This window comes from Chanos chanos, chromosome 4 (assembly GCF_902362185.1).
Source record: "Chanos chanos chromosome 4, fChaCha1.1, whole genome shotgun sequence".
Lineage (NCBI taxonomy): Eukaryota > Metazoa > Chordata > Actinopteri > Gonorynchiformes > Chanidae > Chanos > Chanos chanos.
In genome coordinates, this window is record NC_044498.1 from 34362154 (window position 1) to 34388438 (window position 26285).

The 26285-nt window shown below is 42.4% G+C and overlaps 1 protein-coding gene across 1 annotated transcript; it reads left to right on the forward strand.

Annotated features, from left to right (window-relative positions):
- Positions 1 to 1596: 1596 nt before the first annotated feature.
- Positions 1597 to 24344, forward strand: psme4a (proteasome activator subunit 4a). The gene is made up of 47 exons (XM_030771750.1): positions 1597 to 1793; positions 3687 to 3827; positions 4403 to 4519; positions 6328 to 6372; positions 7644 to 7793; positions 7939 to 8002; positions 8145 to 8219; positions 8574 to 8696; positions 8813 to 8905; positions 10190 to 10455; positions 10717 to 10903; positions 11201 to 11290; positions 11432 to 11496; positions 11670 to 11820; positions 11954 to 12052; positions 12161 to 12230; positions 12318 to 12385; positions 12480 to 12695; positions 13588 to 13745; positions 14100 to 14195; positions 14382 to 14437; positions 14630 to 14686; positions 14811 to 14866; positions 15135 to 15233; positions 15346 to 15408; positions 15516 to 15611; positions 15915 to 16046; positions 16351 to 16560; positions 16674 to 16810; positions 16980 to 17033; positions 17171 to 17300; positions 17464 to 17545; positions 17805 to 17958; positions 18421 to 18490; positions 18722 to 18847; positions 19114 to 19266; positions 19415 to 19519; positions 19739 to 19830; positions 19974 to 20105; positions 20335 to 20543; positions 20673 to 20758; positions 20905 to 21033; positions 21256 to 21411; positions 23307 to 23469; positions 23616 to 23749; positions 23855 to 24003; positions 24168 to 24344. The coding sequence occupies exons 1-46, from the start codon at positions 1597 to 1599 to the stop codon at positions 23987 to 23989; spliced, it is 5487 nt and encodes a 1828-aa protein (XP_030627610.1). The 3' UTR covers positions 23990 to 24003; positions 24168 to 24344.
- Positions 24345 to 26285: the final 1941 nt, after the last annotated feature.

Here is a 26285-nt window from a genome sequence, read left to right on the forward strand (position 1 = left end):
AAGTCTGGCGGGCACCAAAGACCTTCACTTGACTTTAACAATGTTAAAATTACGAACTACTAAACTGCTCTGACTAACGCTACGACAACGGATATTTAAACTACATCTACAGCCTTTCTCCTAGACGGACTTAATCCAATCTATCTGTTGCCTGGATACAGATGACAACAATCACGGAACATCAAGAGGAGCCCAAATTCAGGGAGGTCACATGGGTGGACCTCTCAAATTATTCCTCCACAAAAGTCCTGCAGAGGGCGTAGTTGTCCTCCTTTCCTGCAGACGGCGAGGTGGATGAGTGCAAAGTTTTATCAATGTTCACTCTATTGCCCTTTCAGAAAGATTAGTTTACAGTCGTAACTTCTCAGCAGGCCGAAAACACAATGTTAGTAAACAGCAGTCACTTTACAGACTGTACAGAATGCAGTGGCAGAAGCGTCTGGAAATGTGTCATGTGAGGAGCTTGTTAGTTTACAGAAGTAAACAAGCTGTTGGGCAATCTTGTGATGCTCTAAGAGTTTGTATCTGAATACGACGTATTCGAACACAGTATGATCAGAGCCATTCTCAGAAAACACCTGAGAGTCGCTCTAAACACAACCAAAAAAGTTGTTGCCCGCCACGTCGAAATGTGAATATATCCGTGACTGTATTTCTGAGAGGTTACCTAATATTTACATGTTTTAATTAATTTTTCATTTTGTTTCAGCAGTGTGTATTTTTAAAATGTACGTTTCTAACACAGTTTTGGACCGGGGACGTCATCTCACTTGACTCGAGACAATGACCGACCCTAACGACATAATGTTAATTAAAATTATTATTATTATTGATATAATAATAATAATAATAATAATAATAGTGGTGATGATGATGATGACGATGATGATGATGATGATAATAAACCCCGCCTTTGGTTTAAATAAAAAGAAAAGAATCGGCGCACTCTTATTCACTGATATCTTTTAAATTCGTGATGTCATTCGTTCATGTTAATATTATCTTTCAGGATCAGGAGTTACAATGTGGTCGAGTAATCACTCTCTAACTCCTTAAAGCGGAAGCGCACCAAGCGATTGTTACTGAGCTATCAACGCAAACTACCTCAAACACTGGTTTGATGTCAGTACTGCAGCTGTTCAGTGTACACCGTCAAGCGCGACAGATCCAGATCTGTCAAATCCTATCGGAAATGACGATTACGCTGGAGTGGGAGGAGTTTAGTTGTTTTGTGTATGTTAGTTGTGCATTTGGTTGGTCGGTTGGTGAGCGTTGAATGAAAATGAGTAGACAACACAGATAAGAGGACGAAGGACAAGCTCAGTGAATGATAGGACTGGCAAGATAAGATTATTAGTTATATTTACGGAAAGGTCAGAGAAACACATACGGTTACAAGCACCCTTCGAAAGAGGAACTTAGCGGGCGAATCTCTAACGACATTGGTCTTTTTAGTATTTGTAATGGGACATAATTTTTTTTAATTGGATGGCAAGTCGTCTGGCATCTCAAAAGCTTGATTTATCGTGACGTTCGTGGAATATATCCTGTTCTTCGTACCTGCAAAGAAGACAAAAACATTTGGATAACTGTAATATGAAAAAAGAGGCATCTTCAACATTAGGTTTTGTCCCTCAAAAAGACATCGTTTACAATAAACTTCTGCCTTACGAGGACAAATTAGACGAGGAGTCCAATGGCATTTTGGCACAAATTAAAGGGAACCTGGGTCGGGCGGTTCAGCTCAGAGAGATCTGGCCAGGAGTCTTGTTTTGGACCAGGAAACTTTCCACGTAAGTAACTGGTATACGCTGGTTAGCCAGCATTAGCTAGTTAATGTCACCTAGCCCTCAGAGCCAAAAGTTTAGTTAGCTAACCTTGCTCATTCTCTTCTTCTTGAGAAATTTGCTGGCCAGGTACTTATTTTGATAAATCACCTGCACTTTGCAGGCTAATATTAGCCAATTTGGTTAAAGGTTGCCAGCGAGCTAGCCATAAAGCTAGACCTATTTAAAGTCAATTTAGGGGGCAGCGCTCAATGGGCCTTTTGCATTTAGCAGGATAAACCAGGCTAAAGGTATAAATACCTCTCGTTTAAAATAGCTAGCCCGGTAATTCAGTGAGCGCCAGTTAGCCTGACAATGTAAGGTCCCCGGTTTCTTGCGCCTAGCTGGTTTCACGGAGGGATAGCTAATCTTTTATTTTCACATGTCATAAGTTCTCTTAGAGGTGTGGTAAGACCACGTGCAAAAAAAAACTTTGATAGGTGCCTGGTTGAGCATGTGTTATCTGAAAATGTTGATAGGTAGCCCGTTTTTAGTCACAGGTAATATATGAAGTATTGTCAACAGTTACGAAGGGTAAACCAAGTTTGGAAGCGCAGGGTGAAGTCGACTTTTTAAGAGAATCATTAACCTCCGGAACTTCATGTGTCATTGCGTGCACTCTGATGGTAACAACTTAGTAACTTAGTAACAAATAAAGTAATAAAGTAATAGTAAAAGTAATAAAGAAAGAAGAGCACCAAAACGTAAATAAGGAGAGTTTTCGTTTATGCTGAGAAATGTAACGTCATCTTAAATTTCGTATGAGTACTGACAGTAGCCTGTGCAGTAAACAAACAAACTCTCTTCGGCCATCAGTCTTATTTGTTAGTGATTATAAAACTAATATGCGAAGTTTTAAGTTTATTGGTCAGGCTTTTAATACAATCAGGCTGCATGCTTTTAAGGCTTTAGGGATCTATTTTAGTGTTTGAAGCATCCACAAGTACAGACAGTGAACACAAGCGACGTGTGACTCTTTCTATGAAATATGAAGAAGAGAGTTGTCAACAGTAAACAGTCACATTACACAATCAAAGATGATATGGCTGTTATCTGAGCCACTCAGCCGGTTAATATTAGACCCACGTGTCCAGCGTGAGTTCTCGTACAAAATATTATTCTTGTGGGCTGCAGAAGGAGTTTGCTTTGAAATAAGCCTGACGGTCTGTGCATGTGTAGAGTGGCCCAGGCCAAAGTACCAACCCTTTGTAAGTTAAGTCTGAAGGCCTGAGTCATGAGTGACACATGTACACACAGGTCATAATTGTCCCCCTGTTTCTTATGTCTTCTTCCTCTTTTTTGTTTTATTCAGTTTTAAGATTTAGGATCTTGATTGCTGGTTTTTATGTCATTTTGAGCATTCCTTGTGTTAATCACATCCAGTTCATTAGTGTTTTCTCTTTGGGACACTCCGTCAGGTTATACTCTGTCCAAGCTGTTCTATTTAAGTGTGCAGAGTTAGTCAGTGTAAGTCGTGTCAGGGACACCGCTTCCCCTCCACAGGCCACTTTTACTGGGAATGGACTAATGCCTCATTGGCAAGGTTTCGGCACTGCCGGCTCAGGGATGGAAATTATGTTGTCAAGGTCTAACCTAGATTCTGCCTGGGTATGGTGTCACCTCTCCCCAGAGCTAATGTTTTTGAATTAAAAAACATCACATTTTAATCTCTTCTCTTGAATATTCGATAAGCATTTGATAAGATTTAGGGCTTCATACTGAATGTTGTTATTATGTCCACGTCATTGTTCTGTCGTCACGTATAAACACTTTTTTTTTTGGTACAGGCTTAGATCTGACTACACAAGTGTTGTGGCATCTATTGTTCCCATCATAAAAATGTTCCCCTTCCTCCTGCAGGTATATCCGACTGTACGGCAGAAAGTTCAGCAAAGAGGATCATGTTCTGTTCATCAAATTGCTCTATGAGCTGGTTACCATCCCCAGACTGGAGATTAGTATGATGCAGGGCTTTGCCCGACTCCTCATCAGTTTGTTGAAGTAAGTGCGGTTTATGAAATGCACCCCACACAGTGGGTTGAAGAGATTAGTTTGCTATTTAGGGTATTTTGTGCTGGAAGTGAAACATGACATGAAGTGAAAATGAAGTGAAACCTGCTTATATGCTCAATGGCACGTTCTTTTTTTCTCTTTCTTTTTCATGCACACTTTTTTTTTTCCTACAACACATTATACCTAAGGTCTGGTATATATGTATATAAAAAAGGTTTGTAAAGTTTTTTAAGACAAAATGAATTAAGGGTTTTTGAATTGTATGTTTGATGGTCAGAGGTTAATCCAGAACTCGCACCCAACCGGAGACAGAAAATTCTTTGACATGACTGCAGGTTTTCCTAAGAATTCTTTAGAGAAAGTGCTTCTTTGTTTTTCTGAGACCCTGGTACAGTGATGTTAGTCTGTTGACACTTTATTTCTGAAACAAAAATTTTAATTTATGTAATGTCAAATGTCAATGAACTGTGATTACTGTTTTGCACTTTTAAGATGAACATTCATATTCTCAGGTCCAGGCTGTGAAAGTGACAGACTTCTTGTGTATTTTGTTTTTGATCTAGGAAGAAAGAGCTGCTTTCAAGGGATGATTTGGAGTTACCCTGGCGGCCTCTGTATGAGCTGCAGGACAGGATCCTGTACTCTAAGACAGAGCACCTCGGTCTCAACTGGTTCCCCAGGTAAATGAGTCTTTTTGTGCCCTGTTTTATAAGGCTGAAAATTCTAAAAGAAGCGGAAGAGAAAAAGAGAACAAATGCATTCAGCACTTAAACTCACTCTCATCGCCCGTCATCTCAGTGTTTTCCTACGTTTTCAAACCTCTTCAATAGGTTTATAGGACTGATGCCATTATACACTCTCCAAGATGAAATAGTAAACCATTTTTTTTTCCGGAATATTTTTAACTCACACGCCCATGTTGAAGATTTGCTCTAAACAAGGTTGCCTTCCACCCTTTGATCTGCATTTTCCTTTGTTAAACTCAGAATAAAAAAGAAAAGAAAAGAAAAAGCACATTCACAGCTGCCGGCTTTCCCTGATTAAACCTGTCTCTCTCTCCTAGCATGCAGTGCCAAATGCTCTCATATGAAGCTGAGAGAACGCTGTACCCCTTATTAAAGCTCATACCAATTAGTTCACACATTAACACATCCCAAAGAAGATGAGCTGTAAAAGTTCAGGAATTTATTATCAAATAACCTTGTTGTCATCACCAAATGTTAAATCATTTACTGTGGAAGATCATTTATTGAAAACATATGCGAATGTGTGAAGGTATGATGTGTTTGTTTAGCGGTTAGATGGTAAATGTCCTGTGTTTGCCTTTATCTCTCCTTTGCATTCAGCTCTCTGCGGCCACACTCTTCTACTAAGCACATTATGATTAAACTTTTTCAGAGGTGGTAAGGACCATACTTCTGTGTACTCAGTTGTGATCTGCTTTCTTTTAGGCACTTTTCTCATTGCATTTCAGAGTGTAAAACTCACAACCCTGTGTAGCTTGTTGGATTTAGGTGGGGGGAAAAAACACAAAGCAACAACTCACTGACCATGAAGAGTGGCACACTGCTGCTAACAGCTTTTCCAGATGTATTCCTGTACCATTTACAAAAGCAAATCTGTCCATCCAGAATGGTTTTTTTTGTTTGTTTATTTTTATTATGGCATTTTGCCTGTGTGTGATTGGTCTCACTAACAGCACCTGTTTTCTCCCATGGTCTTCACTGTAGACACCTGATACCCCTGATGGACCTTTTACTTGACACACTGTGATTGCAATAGTAAAGCGTTGGGGTTGCATTTACCCTCTTGTGATTTGCAGAAGGGTGAATATGCTCTTTGACCTATTTCAAAATAAAGGTCAGGAAGTTTGGACCCCAATAGGGTTTCAAGTGTCACTGCACGTTTACCCCTCTCATGCTCACAGCCTTTATTAATATCTGTTTGACATCTGTTTGCCATGCATGACTGGTGAAGTTTATGTGCTGATGTAATCAGTACTACATTTATTATACTCAGAGTAAGATTTGCAAAAACTGCACTGTCATTAACAGAAATGAGGCACAGCAGAGACAGTTGGTTTCAGAATGACAGGATGAAGTTGGCAGGTCATTTTCAGACAGATGATCAATGAGGTCACAATATCATAAAACATGTCAGTGTTCAATCTATGAATCTTTATAACAATAAACATGTTCAGTTCATCAGTGAGGTCAACTTAACAACTTAGGTCTTTACCATGAGGTAAGGGTTCCTTTTAATCAAGTGACAGAACAGGTTTGTAAATCTTTTTTTTTTTTTTAACCATAGACCTCTCCTGTCACATCTTGATGGATAAGTTTCTGTATGTACAGTGCTGCCAGGTTGTGTCTAATTGCATCTGTGTTTTGAAGCTTGCTGATTGTGGGAAAATCGCCACCCCCCTCAACTAGTAGCATGTATCCCATAAGTGTGAATTTGATCTGTTTCTCTGTCTGTCTGTTTTCAGTTCAGTGGAGAATGTGCTGAGGACACTGGTGAAAAGCTGCAGGCCGTGAGTACATGTTGATTTTATCTGACTTTAATGATCCCACTCAGTCACATATCATAGACTTGCCAAAATATCAATAATTATCAAGTTGTCATATAAGTATAGTTGAAACAAACTTTTACTTCCTCTGCATCAACTTGTGTTTTGGGGGACTTAACTCAAACTTCTACTTCTAACTCAAACAATGCCAAAGTTGCCAAAATGATGTAATGTGTTGAGCTTGTTTGTAATATTGTTGCTACTGAAAACTCAGGCTTAAGACCTCACTCTAACTTTCATTTTCATTGGGATCTAACAACAAGAGCTGACTGTGACTCGGAGTAGACGAATACAATATATTCACCTGCTCTTGAGTAGTTCCAGCACCAGGACACAACCGTGTAGTGCTCTGAATAGCTGCTCAGTTTCTCCTAAGGCTGCTAATCCTATTAAAATCCCATCTAATTCTGGCCTGTGTGAGAGGTTCCTCTTACTCTGAGAGTAGAGTGATTTGGGGTGAGAATGATAGAATGTCTAGAAGAAAGTGATTCCCAAAATCCAAAACAAGTCTTTTATCAGGAAGTGAAATAACAGGAAAATTGTCTCTTTGCTACTCCTACCTTTGCTAGTTTCTTGTGATTACAGTCTTTTTTTTCACTCTAAGATATTTTGTTTGAACACATCTATGACTGTGATTTTAAAGAGATTAGTATCAGAAATGGAATCTGAATACCGTTATTTTGTCTGGTTCACACAAACACACATATTTCCAAAAAAAGGACCATCTCTTAACCCTGTCAAAGTTATCTAATGGGTAAACATGCTATTGATCACCCTGACTGACTTGAATGACTGATTATAACATAGGTCAATCAGGTCAGTGTCATAATTGCCTGACTGTTAGCTGCGCTTTACAGAGCTTAAGTGGGAGGAACAGCCTGTGATTTGCTGAAGAAACCTGTCGACATATACCCTAAGTGTCTCCATTTATAGCTAAAGCATTACATGTAGTTTGCTTATCTGAAGACAGCTTATCTTTACAGAGACCCCATAGTTAAACCAATGATCCAGTCATGTGTGAAGTGTTGGGCTGATCACCTTACATATGCATTCTTAGCTGCAAGAGTTTGTTATAACTGTATTAGTGAGTGACACATAATAGTCTGCTTTGGTTTGCGCATTGGTTAAAAGATAAAAGTTGGTATGAGCGCTGACAGTGAATTTGAAGATGGAAGGATAAATTATGCCAATAATGCTTAGGGGTTACATTTTTTGCATGCTCTCTGTGTTTGTAGGTATTTCCCTGAGTCAGCCACTCAGGAGATGCTGGATGAGTGGAGGCCACTGCTGTGTCCATTTGACGTGACCATGCAGAAGGCCATCGGGTACTTTGAGCTGTTTCTGCCCACCACTCTGCCCCCGGAGCTCCATCACAAGGGCTTTAAGTGAGTGCCCTCTCCTCTCCTACACACTACGCGCCCTGGCGGCTTTTTTTCTCAATCCTTAAATTGTTCTTGACTGAGCTGGTTTTACATGATACGGAGCATGCGAAAGTTTTGTGACTTGACATACTTTCATGTGTGTTTTAAGGTTGTGGTTTGATGAGCTCATTAGTTTATGGGTGTCAGTGCAGAACCTCCCCTCATGGGAAGTGGTGAGTTTTTTATGTATTATATCATTGTAATAACATATGTAATATATCATTTTGTATTGCTATTTCAATATGTGTCTGTTTTGAAACTGAAACATTTAGTGCCATTGCAATATTAATGGCATTGTTTGTTACGTTTTGTCAGCATCTCGTCAGCCTGTTTGCCCGCTTGGCCAATGACAACATTGGTTACATAGACTGGGACCCTTACATACCCAAGGTGAGACTGTGGCTCTAATGTCTGGAGCTATGTAGAAATTTCCTGTTTACTTGTGTTGCAATACTCTGATGTGTTTTGATATTTGAACTGTTTAGAACCTCCTCATGGAAACTTTCAAAGGGCTGTTTTCAGCATTCTCAAATTTCTTGTCCCTTTGCTAATGACAGTCATATGCTCTCCATTCCCTCTGCCATGTATGACTTTACCTTTAAGACTCAGCTTCCATAAACTGAATACTACATAATAATATCCCAGACTTGCTAGTCTGATTTGCAGTTTTTAAAATTACATGAATTGTCCATTGACAATACGTAAAGAAATACATCATTTTGGCATCTCTGTCCTCTGTCACAGATATTCACAAGGATCCTACGAAGCTTCAACCTTCCAGTAGGTTCCAGTCAGATACTGGTCTCCAGATATGTGACGAATGCTTATGACGTAAATCACGTGGTCACCTGGGTTACGGCGATGCTGGTCAGTGCCTGTCAAGGTTTTGCTTCTCATTTGGTATTTTTCCATAAAGAGCAAAAATGAAAAGACTAAATGTGTGTGTATGTCTTTCTGTGTGTGTGTGTGTGTCTGTTTCCTAGGGAGGACCCAGTAAGCAGGCCCAGACTCAGCTGAGTGGCCTTTTCAACAGCATCACCTCTTTCTTCCATCCCTCTAACCACGGCCGCTGGCTGGTGAGTCACCCCCAGCTCAGTTTTCACGTCCTGCTTTACTGCTTAATAGCACCGTAACCCTCAAACGCCTTCAACTTCACTACTTTTTCCTTTGGCACAAACACGACAGAACAGGATGCATGTGGTCATCATTATTTTAAGGCAAAACTTCCATCCAAGTTATTTTGGAGCAACATCAGACGGACCCTCCTGAGTGGTTTAGAATAAATGAACTGGGAACTTCCCCTGTCATAATCCTGTCCACACTGCTCTGCTCGCTGAGGCGGAGAAAAGCGGACTGTGTGTGTCCGTGTGTATGCGTGTGTGACTCTGTGTATACTCTTGCGGCGCTGTAATAACACCTGTGCAAGCCTGCAGCAGTGTTGAGAACAGTGGTGTGTTATCAATAGCACATGCCGGTCTTTTTCCAGAAGCACCACGTCATACAGCTATGATCAGGCACCCTGTCTGTCTGTGCATACACACATTTGTTTAGCCCCATTTTTACCGAGAGTTAAAAAACCTGTAAAAAGCTTTGTGCTTTGTTTCCATGTCCTCACACTCTCATTGTGTGCTGCTTTTCTTCTGTTGTTGGGTAGATACATGGTCGTGTTGTGTCCAGGTACTGCAATAACGTTAGCCGATTTTGTTCTCCGGAAAAAAACAGAACTGACTCTCTCTGTTAGTGTTTTTAAATTTTGAGGATGTGTGTCTTTACCAGCTGAATGCCCACAGAATGAACACAGAGAGTTTTAGTGGTAGAGTTAGAGCAATGCCATTTGCCACTGCATCCATTTGAAACATCATCTGCTTACATAACTGGATTTTTCACACAATGACTCAGACTGCTAAAGCTAAATACTAACAACTGTGGCGGCCCCCTCCACTAAAGTTTAAGGCCCATTGTAAAAATGAGTTATGAATGTGTTGGCAGCGGTAATTTAAGAGGCCAGCATATATATGGGCCTATTGTTCTTTGATTCAGTATTACATCATAATAATATTGGCTCCTTATTTTACATTGCACATAATTTTTTGAATCATATTTGTAATGCCTGATCTGTCAACAATACACTTGTACATTTCACTTATTAGTAATGTGTTTTTTATAGAAATCCCTCACTCTGGATCTTTTCATATCATTCAAAACTTGTGGAGTTCTTGTAGAAATTGTAGAGTTCTATTTGGCTTTGGTGTTTAGCCTTAGGCCTCTCTTCCTTTTTTTCTCCAATAATCCTGAATTAATCCTTAATTCATCTGTCTGTACTTTCTTGTCTGCCGCTGGCTGTCGAATAATCCTTCCAGATGAAGCTAATGAAGCTTTTGCAAAGGCTGCCAGCCAGTGTGGTGCGCCGGCTCCATCGGGAGCGTTACAGGAAGCCAACGTGGTTAGCCCCGGTGCCAGAAAGCCACAGACTGACCGAACAGGACATCGCAGACTTTGTGGAAAGCATGAAGCAGCCTGTGCTCCTGGCCATGTTCAGCAAGACTGGCAGCCTGGACGCGGCCCAAGCCCTGCAGAACCTGGCTCTGCTCAGGCCTGATCTAGTTATCCCTCCAGTCCTGGAGAAGTGAGTGCGTGGGAGTTGGGGGGGGGTGGGAGTTGGAACTAGTGACTCTTGGTCCAAGATTGCATTTGTCAAAAACATATAATTTACAGTTTGTACGACACTGCCTGTTACATTTGCCCTGTTCCATTTCCTAATTATGTTAGTGCCAGATGAGTGCATATGTATGAGACTTTATATGAGTGGTAGTCCTGAGACTCTCTCAGTTTTCTAAGCGTGTCACAACGTTAACCTTTTCCTTCTCTCCTCCTGGGTCCTGTGCAGGACGTACCCCGCCCTGGAGACTCTGACAGAGCCCCACCAGCTGACGGCCACTCTGAGCTGTATGATAGGCGTGGCACGAAGTCTGGTGACTGGTGGGCAGGGCTTTGCTGAAGGCCCCACCCATGTCCTTCCCCTCCTCATGAGAGCACTGCCGGGTGTCGATCCCAATGACTTCAGCAAGTGCATGGTGAGAAATACTGGTCAGGATATCTATCTATCTATCTATCTATCTATCTATCTATCTATCTATCTATCTATCTATCTATCTATCTATCTATCTATCTATCTATCTAATTTTTTTCCTCAAGGGTGACTTTTGCTTAAATTTAATCAGCATTTTAAAAATGAGAAAAAACAGAGCAAGCTAAATCCAACAATCAAATGGATGAATTGTTAAGTATGCATTGCTAAATGCTGAACAGATGTCCATGAATGTGTGTCACATAATTTTAGTGTTTGGTTCTTTTTTTCTCCTCTCTTGCAGATAACATTCCAATTCATAGCTACATTTGTGACTCTTGTGCCTTTGGTAGATTGCTCATCTGTTGTTCATGAGAGGAATGACTTGACAGAGGTGCGTTTTTTCACACCTCAGGCACATCCTTCACACTTCTGAGTTCATTTCCTCATGCTTATTTACACTCTTAATATTTAATTATATATGATTTTCGCACTGTTTCTTCTTTCATTTCGCCTGTCTCTTGTCTTTTCTTAGGTGGAAAGGGAGTTATGTTCGGCCTCTGCAGAGTTTGAGGACTTTGTTCTTCAGTTCATGGATAGGTACTTTATGAAACATTGAATTGACTCTTCTACTCTGTTAAAAGAAAGATGCGTCTCTTTACCTCTCTCACACACTCTTGCTGTCTAAAGAAAGCAGTCTTGCGAATCCTGATGCAAACAAAGCCGTAAAACAAGTTATTGATCTAAGGTGATTTGGCTTTGGTTCTTTGTAGGTGCTTTGCCTTGATTGACAGCAGCACTCTGGAGCAGACCCGAGAGGAGATGGAGACTGAAAAAATGACTCATTTGGAGAGCCTGGTGGAGCTGGGATTATCCTCCACCTTTAGCACCATCCTCACACAGTGCTCCAAGGAGATCTTTCAGGTCAGACATAGACACAGACGCACACACACACACGCAGATACACACACACACAGACACACATACTCACTTGCACATACATAAAATGTATGTAAACCTGATATTTGTTACTCTTGGGTCATATTTTGTTGATCAGGTGGCTCTGGAGAAGGTCTTCATCTATGCTACCACAAACATCTTTGAGACTCGCGTAGCTGGGAGAATGGTAGCGGACATGTGCAGGGCTGCTGCTAAAGTGAGTGTCCTGGATTTGACCTTGTCTTTCTTTGTTCATTAGAGATCCGAACGGTTCTGAATTCCACTGCTGTTGTCTCTTTTTTTTTTGTTGTTGTTGCTTTGCCAGTGTCATGCAGAGGAGTCCCTCAAGCTTTTCGTGCCACACTGCTGTAACGCCATAACACAGCTCATGGCCAGTGAGTATTCTTAATAAATGAAAGAATGTATGTGGGGGGGTGAGGGTGTGGTCTGTTTCTTTTTCTGATATCCTGCGTGTTTCTCAGACGAGGAAGTGTTGAATGAAGAGGAACTTGATAAGGAATTACTCTGGAATCTTCAGCTGCTGTCTGAGGTGAGGGATCCTAAAAAAAACAAAAAGTGCTCTGCTCCCAGCAGGCATGGAAACATGACACGCACTCATAACATGTCTCTCTGTGTTGTGATAGGTAACACGTGTGGATGGGGATCAGTTACTGCGCTACAGCACCCAGTTAGTCCAGATTCTCCAGCTGACTCTCCACCTGAAGTGTAAGCAGGGTTACAGCCTGGCTTGTAATCTGCTCTACCACACGCTGCGGTCCAGTGCCCTCATCTACCCCAAAGAGTACTGCAGCGTGCCGGGGGGGTTCCAGGAACCTGTGCAAGACTACCTGCCTATCAAGGTCAGCTTCAAACCTCAAACCTTTACGCCATTCACAGTGCACCAAAACCCATCCATTGTTGTTTAAGCCTCCTCCCCGTTTGTTTACTCCCATTCCCTAAATGTGATTTCTGATAACTGGTCAAATGGAGTTGTATTAATAATTTAAGTATATGACTTGAAAGCCTCCCTCCATTTCTACCTTACCATGGATAGAGTTTTGCATGCAGCCGCGCTGTGTTTTTTCGCTCCCTGGTCAGACATTTGATGTTGACTTTGAGATATGTGACCTAGAGTGTGAAAAATAAACGGGGTTAGAGAGATAGTGAGCCATGCCCCAGACAGTCACAGTGTCGCCTCCTGTCCGGTCAGTGTGTTCCACTGGGGAGAAAGCCTGGCACAGTATGGCTGAAAACTAGTTACTCTCCTCTCTGTGGAAGAGGGCTTTACCACGGCAGAGAGGATTCATTAGCCTCTCTCTCTGTCTCTCTCAGACACGGTGCCTTACCAGCCGTTCTCAGAATCGGCCTAGCTTTCTTTGGTCTGCAAGGTGTCTGTTCCAGTTCAGGCTGTATTCTTAGAATGGTCCTGTCCAGTTTATGCCATGTTGTATTAGTGTTGCTGTTTACCCTCATAACCACAGTCCTTAGCAATTAATACAGTGTAGGGTTTAATACGGGCACAGACATTATCACTCTCTTGACCTCTCCTCTTTCCTATTAAAGAGCAGTGACAGAGTTTTCCAGAATGTTCCCCATAACTAAAGAATAAAAATGTATTTCTAAACACTAGAGAGTATAGAATTTTCGATTCTGAGATCCTGCCTGTCTGACAGATTCGTGTCTGCTTGTTGGCAGGTATATCTAAAGCTTTTCTGGGGAAGCTCAGAGATTTTTTTTTCCTCTCTCGTGTAGGACTGGGGTCGTCCAGGAGACCTGTGGAATCTCAAGATCCAGTGGCACGTGCCCGACGGGGAGGAGACGGCCTTTGTGTTCTACGTTTTGGACTTGCTGCTACAGCCAGAGCTCCAAAAACTGCAGAGATATGCACAGGGGGAGCAAGACATGAGCAGGTCAGGCTCCTGGCAGCCGGCAGCAGGCCACGAGCCAGAATCACATTCTCCCATTGTTTTAGGAGCGTAGGAAAAAATAGACCATGGCCACAGCCTGGGGGGGACAGACTGCTGATCCAGTCAGCAAGAGTGCAGAGGAATACTCTAGTGCAGCAAGAGAAAATGAGACAAATTATTTTTGTTTTTTTATTTTTCTTTAAATTTTAGTTTTATTTATTCATGCCACAAGAAAGTTAAACTACTATGAAATTATCATTGCATAGATATACTAATTAAGAAAATATTTTTCTCTGCCTTTCCTTAATATTAATGAAGAAAAATAGCCATGTTTGTGTTTTTTTTTTTTCTCTATAGGGATGATGTCCTGCAAAGTTTATCCATTGTCCACCACTGCCTTCTGGGCGCAGGAAACCTCATGCCGCCATTATGTGGCGAGCCAGTGTCAGAGCTGTGAGTAACACGCACACACACACACACACAAAAATGCAAGCTTAGCAAATTTGTCAGTTTTTTCAGCGGTTATCTCAGCTTTTGTTTTGAATAGGCGCATATCTGTGTGATGTCAGTAGATTAGCTGCTTTTTTGAGCCACTTTTTTTTCTCTGTTTTTTTTTTTGTTTTTGTTTTTCTCTCTCAGGGTGCATAGCATGGTACAGCTCCATGAGACTAATCTGTACACAGGAGTGGACTATGGTAAGAGTAGTTCACTGGGTTTATTTGTATCTGTATAAATTACTTGTACAGGGTTTAGATGTCATCTCACTTTAAAGATGAGATTTATGTTTTTAATAAATAGTTACAATGTAACTTAATGTAATACAACTCTGCTGTAAAGAGTGCTATTTGTCCTGTCTCATTCCCTCTTGGTTGTCCCTGTTTTGTCAGATTTATCGAGAGAGAACTACAGAGAGGCCATCTGCAGAGTGATGAGAATGCTACTGCGTAAGTGATACCTCAGTGTCTTCATAAACACAGAGCTGGACAGGCTTGGCCAACTCTGCTGGAAGCTATTTTTATTTGATATTTAACCTGCTCCTAGTTCACTTGTTTTTGTTTGTTTCCCTAGATCACACTCTGGAACACTCAGAGGATGACACAAAGTCACTCTTCTCAATCATAAAGGTCAGTACTGTAACATTCATATTAAAGAGCAGTGTGTCCTCACAACCCAGGGCTGAATGTAGGTTTGTATTATTCTGTTGCCCCTATCAGTCAGCTTGCTAAAAATTCATGGATTTCTGTTGCTGGGCAGTCAACTCAGCCTGAAATGGGTCAGGTTTGGTATTTAGGGCAAAAGAGATTAGCGTGTTGTGTCTTTGTCTGTTTATTTCTGTGTGTGTATGCATGCATGTATGTGTGTGATTGTTAATAGCATGTCACTCTTCTCTAGATCATCAATGACTTGCTGCATTTCAAAGGCTCGCACAAGCATGAATTTGACTCTCGCTGGAAGAGTTTCAGCCTGGTCAAAAAGTCTATGGAAAACAGGGTGAGTTGACCTGGTTACATTGCTGTGTTCCCTCAGCAACTGAATGTTTTAGCATTTTTTCAGTGACAGTCTTGTAAATAGAGTGTAAATCTAAATCTGCTTCTCTCGCCAGCTCCTTGGCAGTAAGCAACACATTCGAGCTCTGCTCATTGACAGAGTAATGCTACAGCATGAGGTAGGAGCACTGCTCTCTTGCTCTAAACTCTTCTCTCCTACATTAAATGGAATACGCCTGATTAATACCTCGCTCCTGACATGCTGCGTTTCCTCTTTGTGTATTAGCTGAGGAACTTGACTGTGGAGGGCTGTGATTATTTGAATGTGCACCAGGACTTGATGAGGGATCTGCTCCGACTGTCTACCAGTACATACAGCCAGGTCTGGCAGCTCTCTCTCTCTTTATCTCTCTCTCTCCTTCTCTCCCCCCCCCCCTCTCTTTTCTCTTTGTATCTCTCTCCCTCTTTCTCTCTCTGTCACACTCACACACTGATATAGCCTTCCAGTTCTGTGCCGATCATAAACATTATGCAGGTTCTGACCCTGATAGCGATCCCAGACACTAGCTAATTTTGCCATAACAGATACATTTTAAAACATGTATGAGGACATTGTGTGTCTTGATTTTCCTCAAGTTTGTCTCATCGCTGTGTGCATGCTTTTTTTTTTTTTTGTCTTACTCAGGTGAGGAGCAAAGCTCAGAGCGTACTGTTCTCTGCTCTGAGTACTTACAACTTCTGCTGCCGAGACCTGATTCCTCGAGTGCTGGAGTTCCTGGAGCCAAGCCGTAGCGACGTCACACAGCAGCAATTCAAAGTATGAAAATCACTGAGCTCGCTTTCACACTTTCTGTCTCCTCATAATACCAGTCACTCACTGAGTTATACTGGACCTTTCTCATTAGAATACCTGAGCAGTACTTGGTTTATTTATTTCTATGCTTTTTAAAAGCAATCTGAAATAAGCAACATATGAAAATTAGAAGGTTTACTTTTCGCCATCATGTACCATGCCTGACGTTTCATGTTTATTCTTGCTTTCCACAAATTAAAACATCATTTCTCCCTTTATTCCTCTTCCATACCCTTCTCTTACCTCATGCCATGGTTGCGTGGTTCAGGGTGCCTTGTACTGTCTGTTGGGGAACCACATTGGGGTATGTCTGGCCAACCTGCAGTACTGGGACTGCATTGCCCTGACTTGGCCTGCCATCGTACGCTCCGGCCTCAGTCCCTCCATGTCCCTGGAGAAACCCTCCGTGGTCCGTCTCTTTGATGACCTCGCTGATAAGATCCACCGGCAGTATGAAACCATTGGGATTGACTTCACCGTAAGGATCTCAAGTCACTGCTGTTAGTGGTATGGTGTCTTGGGCTGTTAGAGGTGGACTACTCTTATTCCTGTGAATGTAATTGTGTGTCTTTTTGACTCTGTGATGTGCAGATCCCAGAGAGCTGTCTGGCTGTGGCGCTGGAGATATTGAACTCCAGTGACCCTGTGCCATGCCTCACTCCTGCCTCTCAAGAGGAGGAGCAGGAGGGCATTCAAAGACAAGAGGAGAAGAACCAGGCCTCCGTGCAGTGAGTACACACGCCTCTTGATAAAAGGCTTACTGCTGTAGAGCGCCACACATAAAACTATTATACTACAGTTAACTAAGTCTACAAAGTCTTTCTGTGTGTTTTTGTATGTTTTCATTATATAACTTCATCTTTACCATTTAGTAAAAAATTATCCTCTTGTCACCAGGAACTATGAGAAGTTGGTTCAGGACCTTTTGGATTGCATCTACAATAGTAACATGTGAGTGTGTGTGTGTGTGTGTGTGTGTGTGTGTATGTGTGTGTGTGTGTGTGTGTGTGTGAGACTTACATGGGTCATATTTTTTCTGGGTGAAAGGGCAGCACCCAACTCGCCTGTTGTCTGATGCTTTGTTGCAGGCCGTGGAAGTTTGAACACATTGCCATTGGGTTTCTGTCTCTAATGCTGAGGGATGACCACCCCCTCCCTGCCCCTTCTGTCCAATTCTTCGTGGAGAGTCTTAACCATGACTCTCTCTCAGTCCGCAAGGTGACTACTCACTCTGGCAATCCTCTTAAGCCAAATTCTGTTTTATACACACACACACACGCAAACACACACATACACACACTCTCGCTCTCTCTCACACACACACACACACACACACACACACACTGTGCTGCAGTGTAACCAGTTCTCTGTTCCTAACTAGGTTGCCATATCAGCTGTAGCTGGTATTCTGAAGCAGCTGAAGAGACCCCATAAGAAAGTCCCAGTCAGCCCGTATGATATCTGTGAACTGAAATCCTCACTGGCATCATGTAAGTCATCTACTCTAACAGTGTGACATGAACATTAGAAAGACATAAAAAGTACAATCTTTATGCGATTTGGATTTGGCGTAGCTCTGTTAGTGATAACATGATAGTATGAGACTCGATATTCAATTTGTTCAAAAATATGCATTCCAGTCTGATTTTAAGCTACAAATAATTAACAGACAGTAATGGGGAAAAAAAAAAAAAACTCGACCTTTCCCTCCATGTGTTTAAGATGGTGATAAAAAAGTGGATGTTTTGCTGGCGGGGGACAGACCTGACAACCAGTGGCTTCAGTACGACAGCCGTCGACTGCCACGCTCTCAGCAGGATTGGGAGGAGTGCTGCTTCATTGAGAAAACCCACTGGGGTTACTACACATGGCCAAGGTACAGCCCCATTCACTGTATCATCTATATTTCCATTCTCCTCCACATTAACATTAATGCTAACATTAGCTTCCTTAAGGTAGCTGTACAGTCAAATGGTGAAAGGTAAAAGAAAATTATGAGAGCTAACTGTCTGTGGTATTCCCTCATTCTCTATCCTCTGTAAGCAGCCAACTGAATCTCCAGCAGCTTAACGTGTCTCACTTCCCACAGTGGTTCAGTCTCACATTCTTGTTCATATAAAGCATGTCTGACAGTGTGAGTGTGCGTGTGTGTGTGAATGAGTGTGTGAGCGAGTGAGGGGTCCAGTGAAACTAGCTCCCTGCTGCTGTCATTACAGGCTGTCAGTTTGCCGTCACAAGGTCAGAGCTGGCTCAAGTGCTTCTCTCACAGCCCTGTCAGGCATGCTGGGACTGTGACGCACAATCTGATTCTTTTTTTTTTTCTTTCTGCTGTCTCCAGGAAACTAATGCTCTATGCGCCCCCTGAAGAACAACCCAAACAAGGCTTAAGCAGAGAGGAAATGACTGAGGTACTGAAACACACACATACATTCTCCTGTGTATCAGTGAAACTACAGGCCAGTTTTCTTATTCATCAGCTCCTCAGAGAGCAGTCGAGAACTGGGATTACAGTTACAGGGAAACGTCAGTTTTGTAGTGCGGGTGATGGTGTTGGCCTTGTCTAGATTAATTGTGTCTGTGTGTCTAGATTAAGTGTGTCTGTGTGTCTAGATTAAGTGTGTCTGTGTGTCCTGTTGCAGAGGGAGCGGATTATCTATGACCATTTCTCTGACCCAGTCTTTATTGACCAGCTCATCCAGTTTCTCTCGCTAGAGGACAGAAAGGGCAAGGACAAGTTTAGCCCACGCCGCTTCTGCCTCTTCAAGGTGACGAAATTAACTGACACGTCTGTGGCCTATGAGATTACACACTCTGTGTACTCTAGGTTTTTTTATATCTTGATTCCTTGAATGGTTTGATGCACTATGTTGCCTTTTCTAGTCTTTCTGAATTTTTTGCTTCTTTAACTGCAAAAGTTTTCAATGGCAAAACATTTATTTCGAGAGCAAACCATTTCCAGCAATCCGACCATATTAGCACAAACAAACAGCGTCCGACCATTTACTGGTCTGTGCTTTTTGACCTTTGACAGGGCCTTTTCCGGAACTTTGACGATGCCTTTCTGCCCATGCTGCGTCCACACATGGAGCGTTTAGCGAGGGACTCGCACGAGAGCACGCAGCGCTGTGTGGCTGAGATTATCTCCGGACTCATCAGGGGCTCCAAGCACTGGAGCTACAGCAAGGTACAGAAAGGCAGAAACACTTATAAACACACAAACGCACACACACACACACATGCATGTGGTACTGTCTGTTTTTCCCATGCTTACGGCACGTGGCTGGGAGTCTGAGAGCTGTTCTTCTGTGGTGTGATTGCGTGTGTTCTTATAGGTCGAGAAACTTTGGGCTCTGCTTTGTCCTCTGCTGCGCACTGCTCTCTCAAACATCACTGTGGAAACCTACGCTGACTGGGGCACATGCATCGCCACTGCCTGTGTATGTAATTCTACTGTAACGTTGATGTTTCTTCTTCCTTTATTTCTCAAAAGCACTTTTTTCTCTCATATTTCTCCTCCTGATTGTTAAACCAGACGTACTCTGGGGAATTTTTTACCAAAAACTATTTCATTGATTTTATTGTATGCCTGTAATCTGTGGGATTGTCTTTTGCCTCTTTGCTGATTAATGTATATGTTTGTACTTGGTCATGTATAGGAGAGCAGAGACCCACGCAAGCTGCACTGGCTGTTTGAGATGTTAATGGAGTCTCCAGTTAATGGGGAAGGGGGCTCATTTGTGGATGCCTGGTAAGACATCTGTCACACCAAACAGTGGACAGGTTTTCAGACTCTTTAGAAAAACTTAAAGGACATTACACATGCTAAGTCTGACTTTGATGTTGTCGGTCTGGACCCTGGTAAAATATGAGTTTCTCTCCCTCTCTCTCTAGTCGACTCTATGTCCTTCAGGGAGGCCTTGCTCAGCAGGAGTGGAGAGTTCCAGAACTCCTGCACCGACTCCTGCAGTACCTGGAGCCTAAACTCACTCAGGTCTATAAGAACGTGCGTGAGCGCATTGGCAGGTAAAACTCACAGTAGCATAGTAGCTTTTAAACACTCTTTATTCGACAAACCTTACAGTCCCTGCTGCATAATAAAATCTAGCAAAATTTATTTATTTATTCATTTATAGTAATTTCTGTTAAAATGCCAACAACAAACATTCTCCACCTAATTGACCTTGCCTCTTGTCTGTGATTGATCTTGCCTGCATGTGTGACTGGTCACTGTGGTGTGGTCTCTGCTGGACAGTGTGCTCACCTACATCTTCATGATCGATGTGAACCTACCACACACTCAGCCCACCACGTCCCCACGCATATCAGAGTTCACCGAGCGTATCCTGGCCCGCCTCAAACCGCTCATCGAGGGGGACGAGGAGATCCAGAACCACGTCTTGGAAGACAACACAGAGGGAGACCAAGACGAGAGGACACAGGCTATCAAACTGCTCAAAACTGGTCAGGAGCTCTCTGTGTGTGTGTGTGTGTGTGTGTGTGTGTGTGTGTGTGTGTATGGGGATGGCTATGCTCTGTGTAAGCAGAGGAGTTGTGTGTGTTTAACAGCAGTATGTGTGGCATATGTTGCAGTGTTGAAATGGCTGATGACTAGTGCTGGACGCTCCTTCTCCTCTGCTGTTCCTGAGCAGCTCCAGCTGCTGCCTCTGCTCTTTAAAGTGAGTAGCCTTGGTTTTCCTTCAGTCCACACCTGTCTGTCTGTGTCTGTCTCACTGCACATCTATTAGTCATCTAACCCTCTCTCTCACTCTCTCTCTGTCTCTCTCTCTCTCTCTCTCTCTCTCTCTCTCTATATCTCTTGCAGATTGCTCCAGTTGAAAATGATGACAGCTATGATGAGCTTAAGCAGGATGCTAAGACATGCCTGTCACTCATGTCCCAGGGCCTGCTTTACCCAGATCAGATCCCACAGGTTCTGAGCACTCTACAGGAGGTCAGTTTTCTTCACTTTCCCCTCCTACCACATACACTCCCCTCCCCAAACACCACAGGGAAGAACACGATCAGTATCCCAGGCATCCTCTCAGCTCTTTTTCAGAGGAAGATACATTGTTTTTCAAGCATACCTGTCCATAAAGCTGAATGAAGTGCTTTTGTTCAGTGGAGGGAATGTGCTAGGCAACTGCTGAACATGAGATGGTGCTGTGTGTTGCAGATTGCGGGAAGCAGTTCGTGGCATGCACGTTACACCGTGCTCACATACCTCCAGATCATGGTGTTTTACAATCTGTTCACCTTCAGGAGCGACCCAAAGTCTGTCAACGATGTGAGAGCACTCGTCTTGCGCCTACTGGAGGATGAGCAGCTGGAGGTGAAGACATGTGTTTGTCTCACACACACACTTAGGCAGGCTTAGTCCAAGCACGTACAGACAGGCTGTCTATAGGGATGCAGCGTGAGCAGAGAGACTGGTACAGCTGTATAGGGTAGATATATATATATATATATATATATATATATATATATATATATATATACATATATTTGTACATTGAACAACAATAGACTCCACGTAATTCACACTAATTGTCCTGAATTTGGGCAGAGAAAAGCATTCGTTTACACCTTAGGAAGCCTCATGTAATTGTGTTTAGAATATTGAGATTTTTTGCGAGAATACAGAAGAGAGGGAACTAGAAGCCATAGTGTATTGACTACCATAGAAGCCATTGATGCCATTGACTGGGTCAGAGTGTATGCAAATGAAAGGTTACTACGAAGTGGTTTTTATATAAAATGAGTGTATGTATTTTGTCTAATTGCGGAGTTAGCCACTTATGTAACAGGATAAACCAGCCAGTGAAAGAGGTGGATGTGCGTGTCTATTTATGGTTGTATGAATCTTTTTACTCTTTCTTCCATCTGCCTTTTCAGTGATTCAGCACTCCTCCTCTCCCATGTTCTTCTTTCCCTCTGTCTCTCTCACTCTGTCTCAGCTGCTGTGCTTGTTGCCATGGCAACACCTGGCTGCAGGGGTATTCTGTTTCCATGGCGATAGATGTTCAGATTTCTGTAGGAGAAGAGAATGAATAGGGATGTAGTAAAGGGAAAACGGGCAGGCTGGGAGTGGGTGAAAGTAGCCCCCTTTTTCTTTCTTTGTCAAGTCAGAATGCCCCTAATTACCCTGATATATATGTCATTCAGCGTAACTGACGCAGCCTCCTCACAGTGCACGTCAGTAAGACAATCAATGCAGGCCAATGAGGATGCCAGTGTGACAGTGTTAATGAGAACGGGCTGAGGGCAGGGCTAACAGCTATGTTTAGGAGTGACAGGCAAGTCTGATGGGATTTGAGGTAATGCTGTTGTGTAAAAGTCTCGCTGTAGAAGGTCAGCTCTGCTCAAAGCCTTGTTCTCAACACATTACACACACACACACACACATACACACTCATCCTGTGTCATCATGGTAGGCAGCGTCAGGCTGATCAATAACATATTCATTGGATCTGACTGTTGAGTCAGCAGAATTATTCTTGTGGAGTATGTGTGTGGGTACAGGAGAGAGGACATTGGTGGACTATGAATACAGCATGTATTGAGAATTAGGCAACAGACTTTTTTTGTACTAGGCAGCATGTTTGTGAACTCACTGTCTATGTTGGCTCATGCTTTCCCGTGGAACACTCTGTTCTCTGACATAATTCATCAGGAGATGCTGCGTTACGTAAAATATCATTTCTCCCAGCACCATTTATTAGTTTGAAAAGAGAGTTGCCACACAAAAGGAGCGGGCTGCAGCGGCTTCACCAATCTCCCACCTCCTCCCACTTATCGGAGAGAGACGAATTGTCTGAGCTACTGTGGGCTCAAGGTTTAGCTTACATCACACACTGCTCACAGTCTCTCCAGTCTCTCAGCTGAAGCTCACATTGCATCAGTGGTGTATGGGCAGTGGTTGTATCAGCTGCATCAGTAGTGTTATGGGCAGTAGTTGGGGGAGATGACTGTAGGCGAGTGGAGCAGGCTTAGGCATGGGGTTAGCGTTAGCATCAGGGCTAGCCAGGAATTTTCACCCCCTGCCACTACTTCGCCTTTGTTATCCTGCCTCTTTCTATGATATCCAAGGAATTTGTAGATATGCATGAAAATTCAACAAAATATCTTTTAGCAAGTTTTTAAAAGGATGAAAACCCATTTCCTCTCTATGTCTCTCTCTCTCTCTCTCTAAAATTTCTCTTCCCCTTTTCTTTGCCTGTTTATTAGGTGAGAGAGATGGCAGCCACCACTCTCAGTGGCTTTCTGCAGTGTAACTTCCTGACTATGGATGCACCAATGCAGGCTCATTTTGAGGCCCTCTGTAAGACTCGCCTGCCTAAGAAGAGGAGGAGAGAACTGGGCTCAGTGGTGGACACCATTCCCTCTTCTGGTAGTTGTACACACACACACACACACACACACACACACACACACGCCAAACACATGCACATATTCGCCATCATTGTCATACCTCTAGCTTTATAAACACTTATACTTTAACATCTTGGGAATATTCACGTGTATGCGTGTTAACAGACCTTGTTCGGCGCCATGCTGGAGTTCTGGGTCTGAGTGCATGCATCCTCTCCAGCCCGTATGATGTGCCCACCTGGATGCCCCAGATCCTGATGGACCTCAGTGCCCATCTTAACGACACACAGCCCATAGAGGTCAGAGAACAGACATATCACAGCCAGTCTACATCTCTAACCAGGACCGCCCCACTCCACCTGTCTCTGTCTCTTACCTGTGGATGTGTATGTGTCTTATGACAGATGACGGTGAAGAAAACCCTCTCCGACTTCCGCCGTACTCACCATGACAACTGGCAGGAGCACAAACAGCAATTCACCGATGACCAGCTGCTGGTGCTGACCGACCTGCTGGTCTCTCCCTGTTACTATGCATAGAGTCTGGTATTCCTGTAGGTCATCTCGCTTTAAATTCCATCTCACCATATGTGATTTAGTTATGATTTACCAAATGAATCACAACCAAAACTTGACCAGTTATATTTCAAGTTTCAGTTCTCCATAAAGCCTTTGTGATGTGAAAACCTGAACTTATCTGTCTCATTTATCTTCTCAGGGTGTGATGGAGTTCCCTGGAGCTTTTCTCCCTCCCCTGAAGAGGAATTGTTTTCTCTTCTGAGGATGTTCTGCTGCTGAATGTGCTCATGGCGTCCGGGGTCATCTAAGGCTGAATACAGACTAAATTACAGCAGCAGTCAGCCAGAAGCAAACTTCAGGAGAGCAGCAGAGCAGGAGGCACTCCGCGAGTCAAGACTCGTATTTATTTAGCAATATGTTTTAATTTCTTTTATACTTAATATTTAAGGTTAAACCACTGCAGGGATCACGTGCCTGCGATCTGTAACATTACTGTACAGTTTTACTATTTTATTTTCTGTCTCTGCGTGTGTGTGTGTGTGCGTGTGTATGCGTGTGTGTGCGTGTGTCTGTGTGTGTGTGTGTGGGTGTGCGTGTGTGTGCGCGTGCGTGTGTGCATGTGTGCTTGCTACAGAAGTTATAGCAGATTTTAGATACAGTTTTCTGCATGGACCTGCAGAAGCATTGTATAATTAATGTATTGTGAATGTCTTGGTCTGTTCATAATGTAAGCATATGTAATATTTGTAATATTATGTATGCATGCAGTATAAATGCACCAACATATCTATTTAATTATCTTAAGTGCAATACTTCTCTTAGGGAGAATTGCTGTGTAATATTTGCTCTGTGACTGGGCTTTGGCCTTTAGCTATAGCAACCGTTTTCTGTCGATTTACTGTCCTTGCATGGAGGAATAAGAGTTTGTTTTAGACAGGGGGAGAAGTGGCCGTGTGAGTGTGTTTTATCTTGATGCAGTGTAATTACGTGAATGTGTGCTGTGAGTTTGACGGCCACGCTATAACGGATGCAGTGAGGTAAATGCCCTTTTAAACCTCATGAAAAACCAACGCAACTTTCTGTGTGTCACCTCTTTAATACCCCTCCTCTCTCTCTCTCTCTCTCTCTCTCTCTTCCTCCTCTCTTCTCCTGCACAGCTTGTGGTTTATCTTTCTTTTTTTTAATAATAGACATGATTTATTTATTTATTTATTTTTCATCTGAACTTGTATGAAACAGCTGCACTGGATCGATTTGCTGTGTATCTTTTGAGCAGGGTTTTGGCATTTCAGAGTGTACACTGTGTTACAAGTGTAGCGGTACAGTCTCAATTTTGATGGATCTTAATCCCATATTACAGTGCTGTCACTTCAGTAGCCCAAATGTCTGCGGCCAGGATGACTGGTCAGATATAATGCCAATTAACAGAACCCCATATATGAATGCCTGAGGGAAATAATGCCATGCAAGCAACCAGCTGAAAAGTACATTTCAGTAGACCCACTAAGATTTCCTTCAGAGTAGGGCCTCACAGCTGTATAGTGTAGTGCCAACCTGTAGTGAATGAGGCTTTTTTGTTTTTGTTTTATTATTATTATTATTTTAGATCTACCCCTTGCTTATTGTATTTCTCAGGGGTTAAGCCAAGAAGTGTTGTTTATAATAAAGTGTTTGATGCTGGTTAATGTTATGTGTCCATTTTTTTTACTTCTTCAAAAAGTTACTGCGACTCAGAAAAATACCTCTGTATTTTTAAAATAAGCTGTAAGTACAATAAGTTTAAAATAAAACAGTGTTAAATTGTCTATAAAAAGAAATATGTAAGACATTCTATAACTCCAGATAATATACTCTACTCATATAATCTCTTACGAGTTTCCTCAGTCTAGTACAGTTTGAAAGACTGGGAACTGTAATTTTAATTTTTGTTTAGTGCAGTCTTTTTAAGCCTATTGTTTTATCTTACCCAGTTATTATTTAGAATGGATGTCATGGATGACAGCTGTCACCCTGCATATGGTTATATCGACCAAAGAAAAGGGGTCATTATCCCTCTACTCTCTGATGATAATAGAATATGTTTTTTGTTTGTTTGTTTTTATGCCAGGGTTTTTAAATTTTTTTTTATAATTATTTTTTTTTTTTTTAATATCAGTGACAATCAGGTTTAACACTTCACTTTCCAGTGCAATTATTGTCCCAATATCCCCATGCTCCCATGCTACTGCTAATACACTGGGGTGAACATCACTGAACTTAAATAAAAAATATTCATATAGAAGAGGTATTTTCAACGTCAGGCCAGCAGATTATGTTT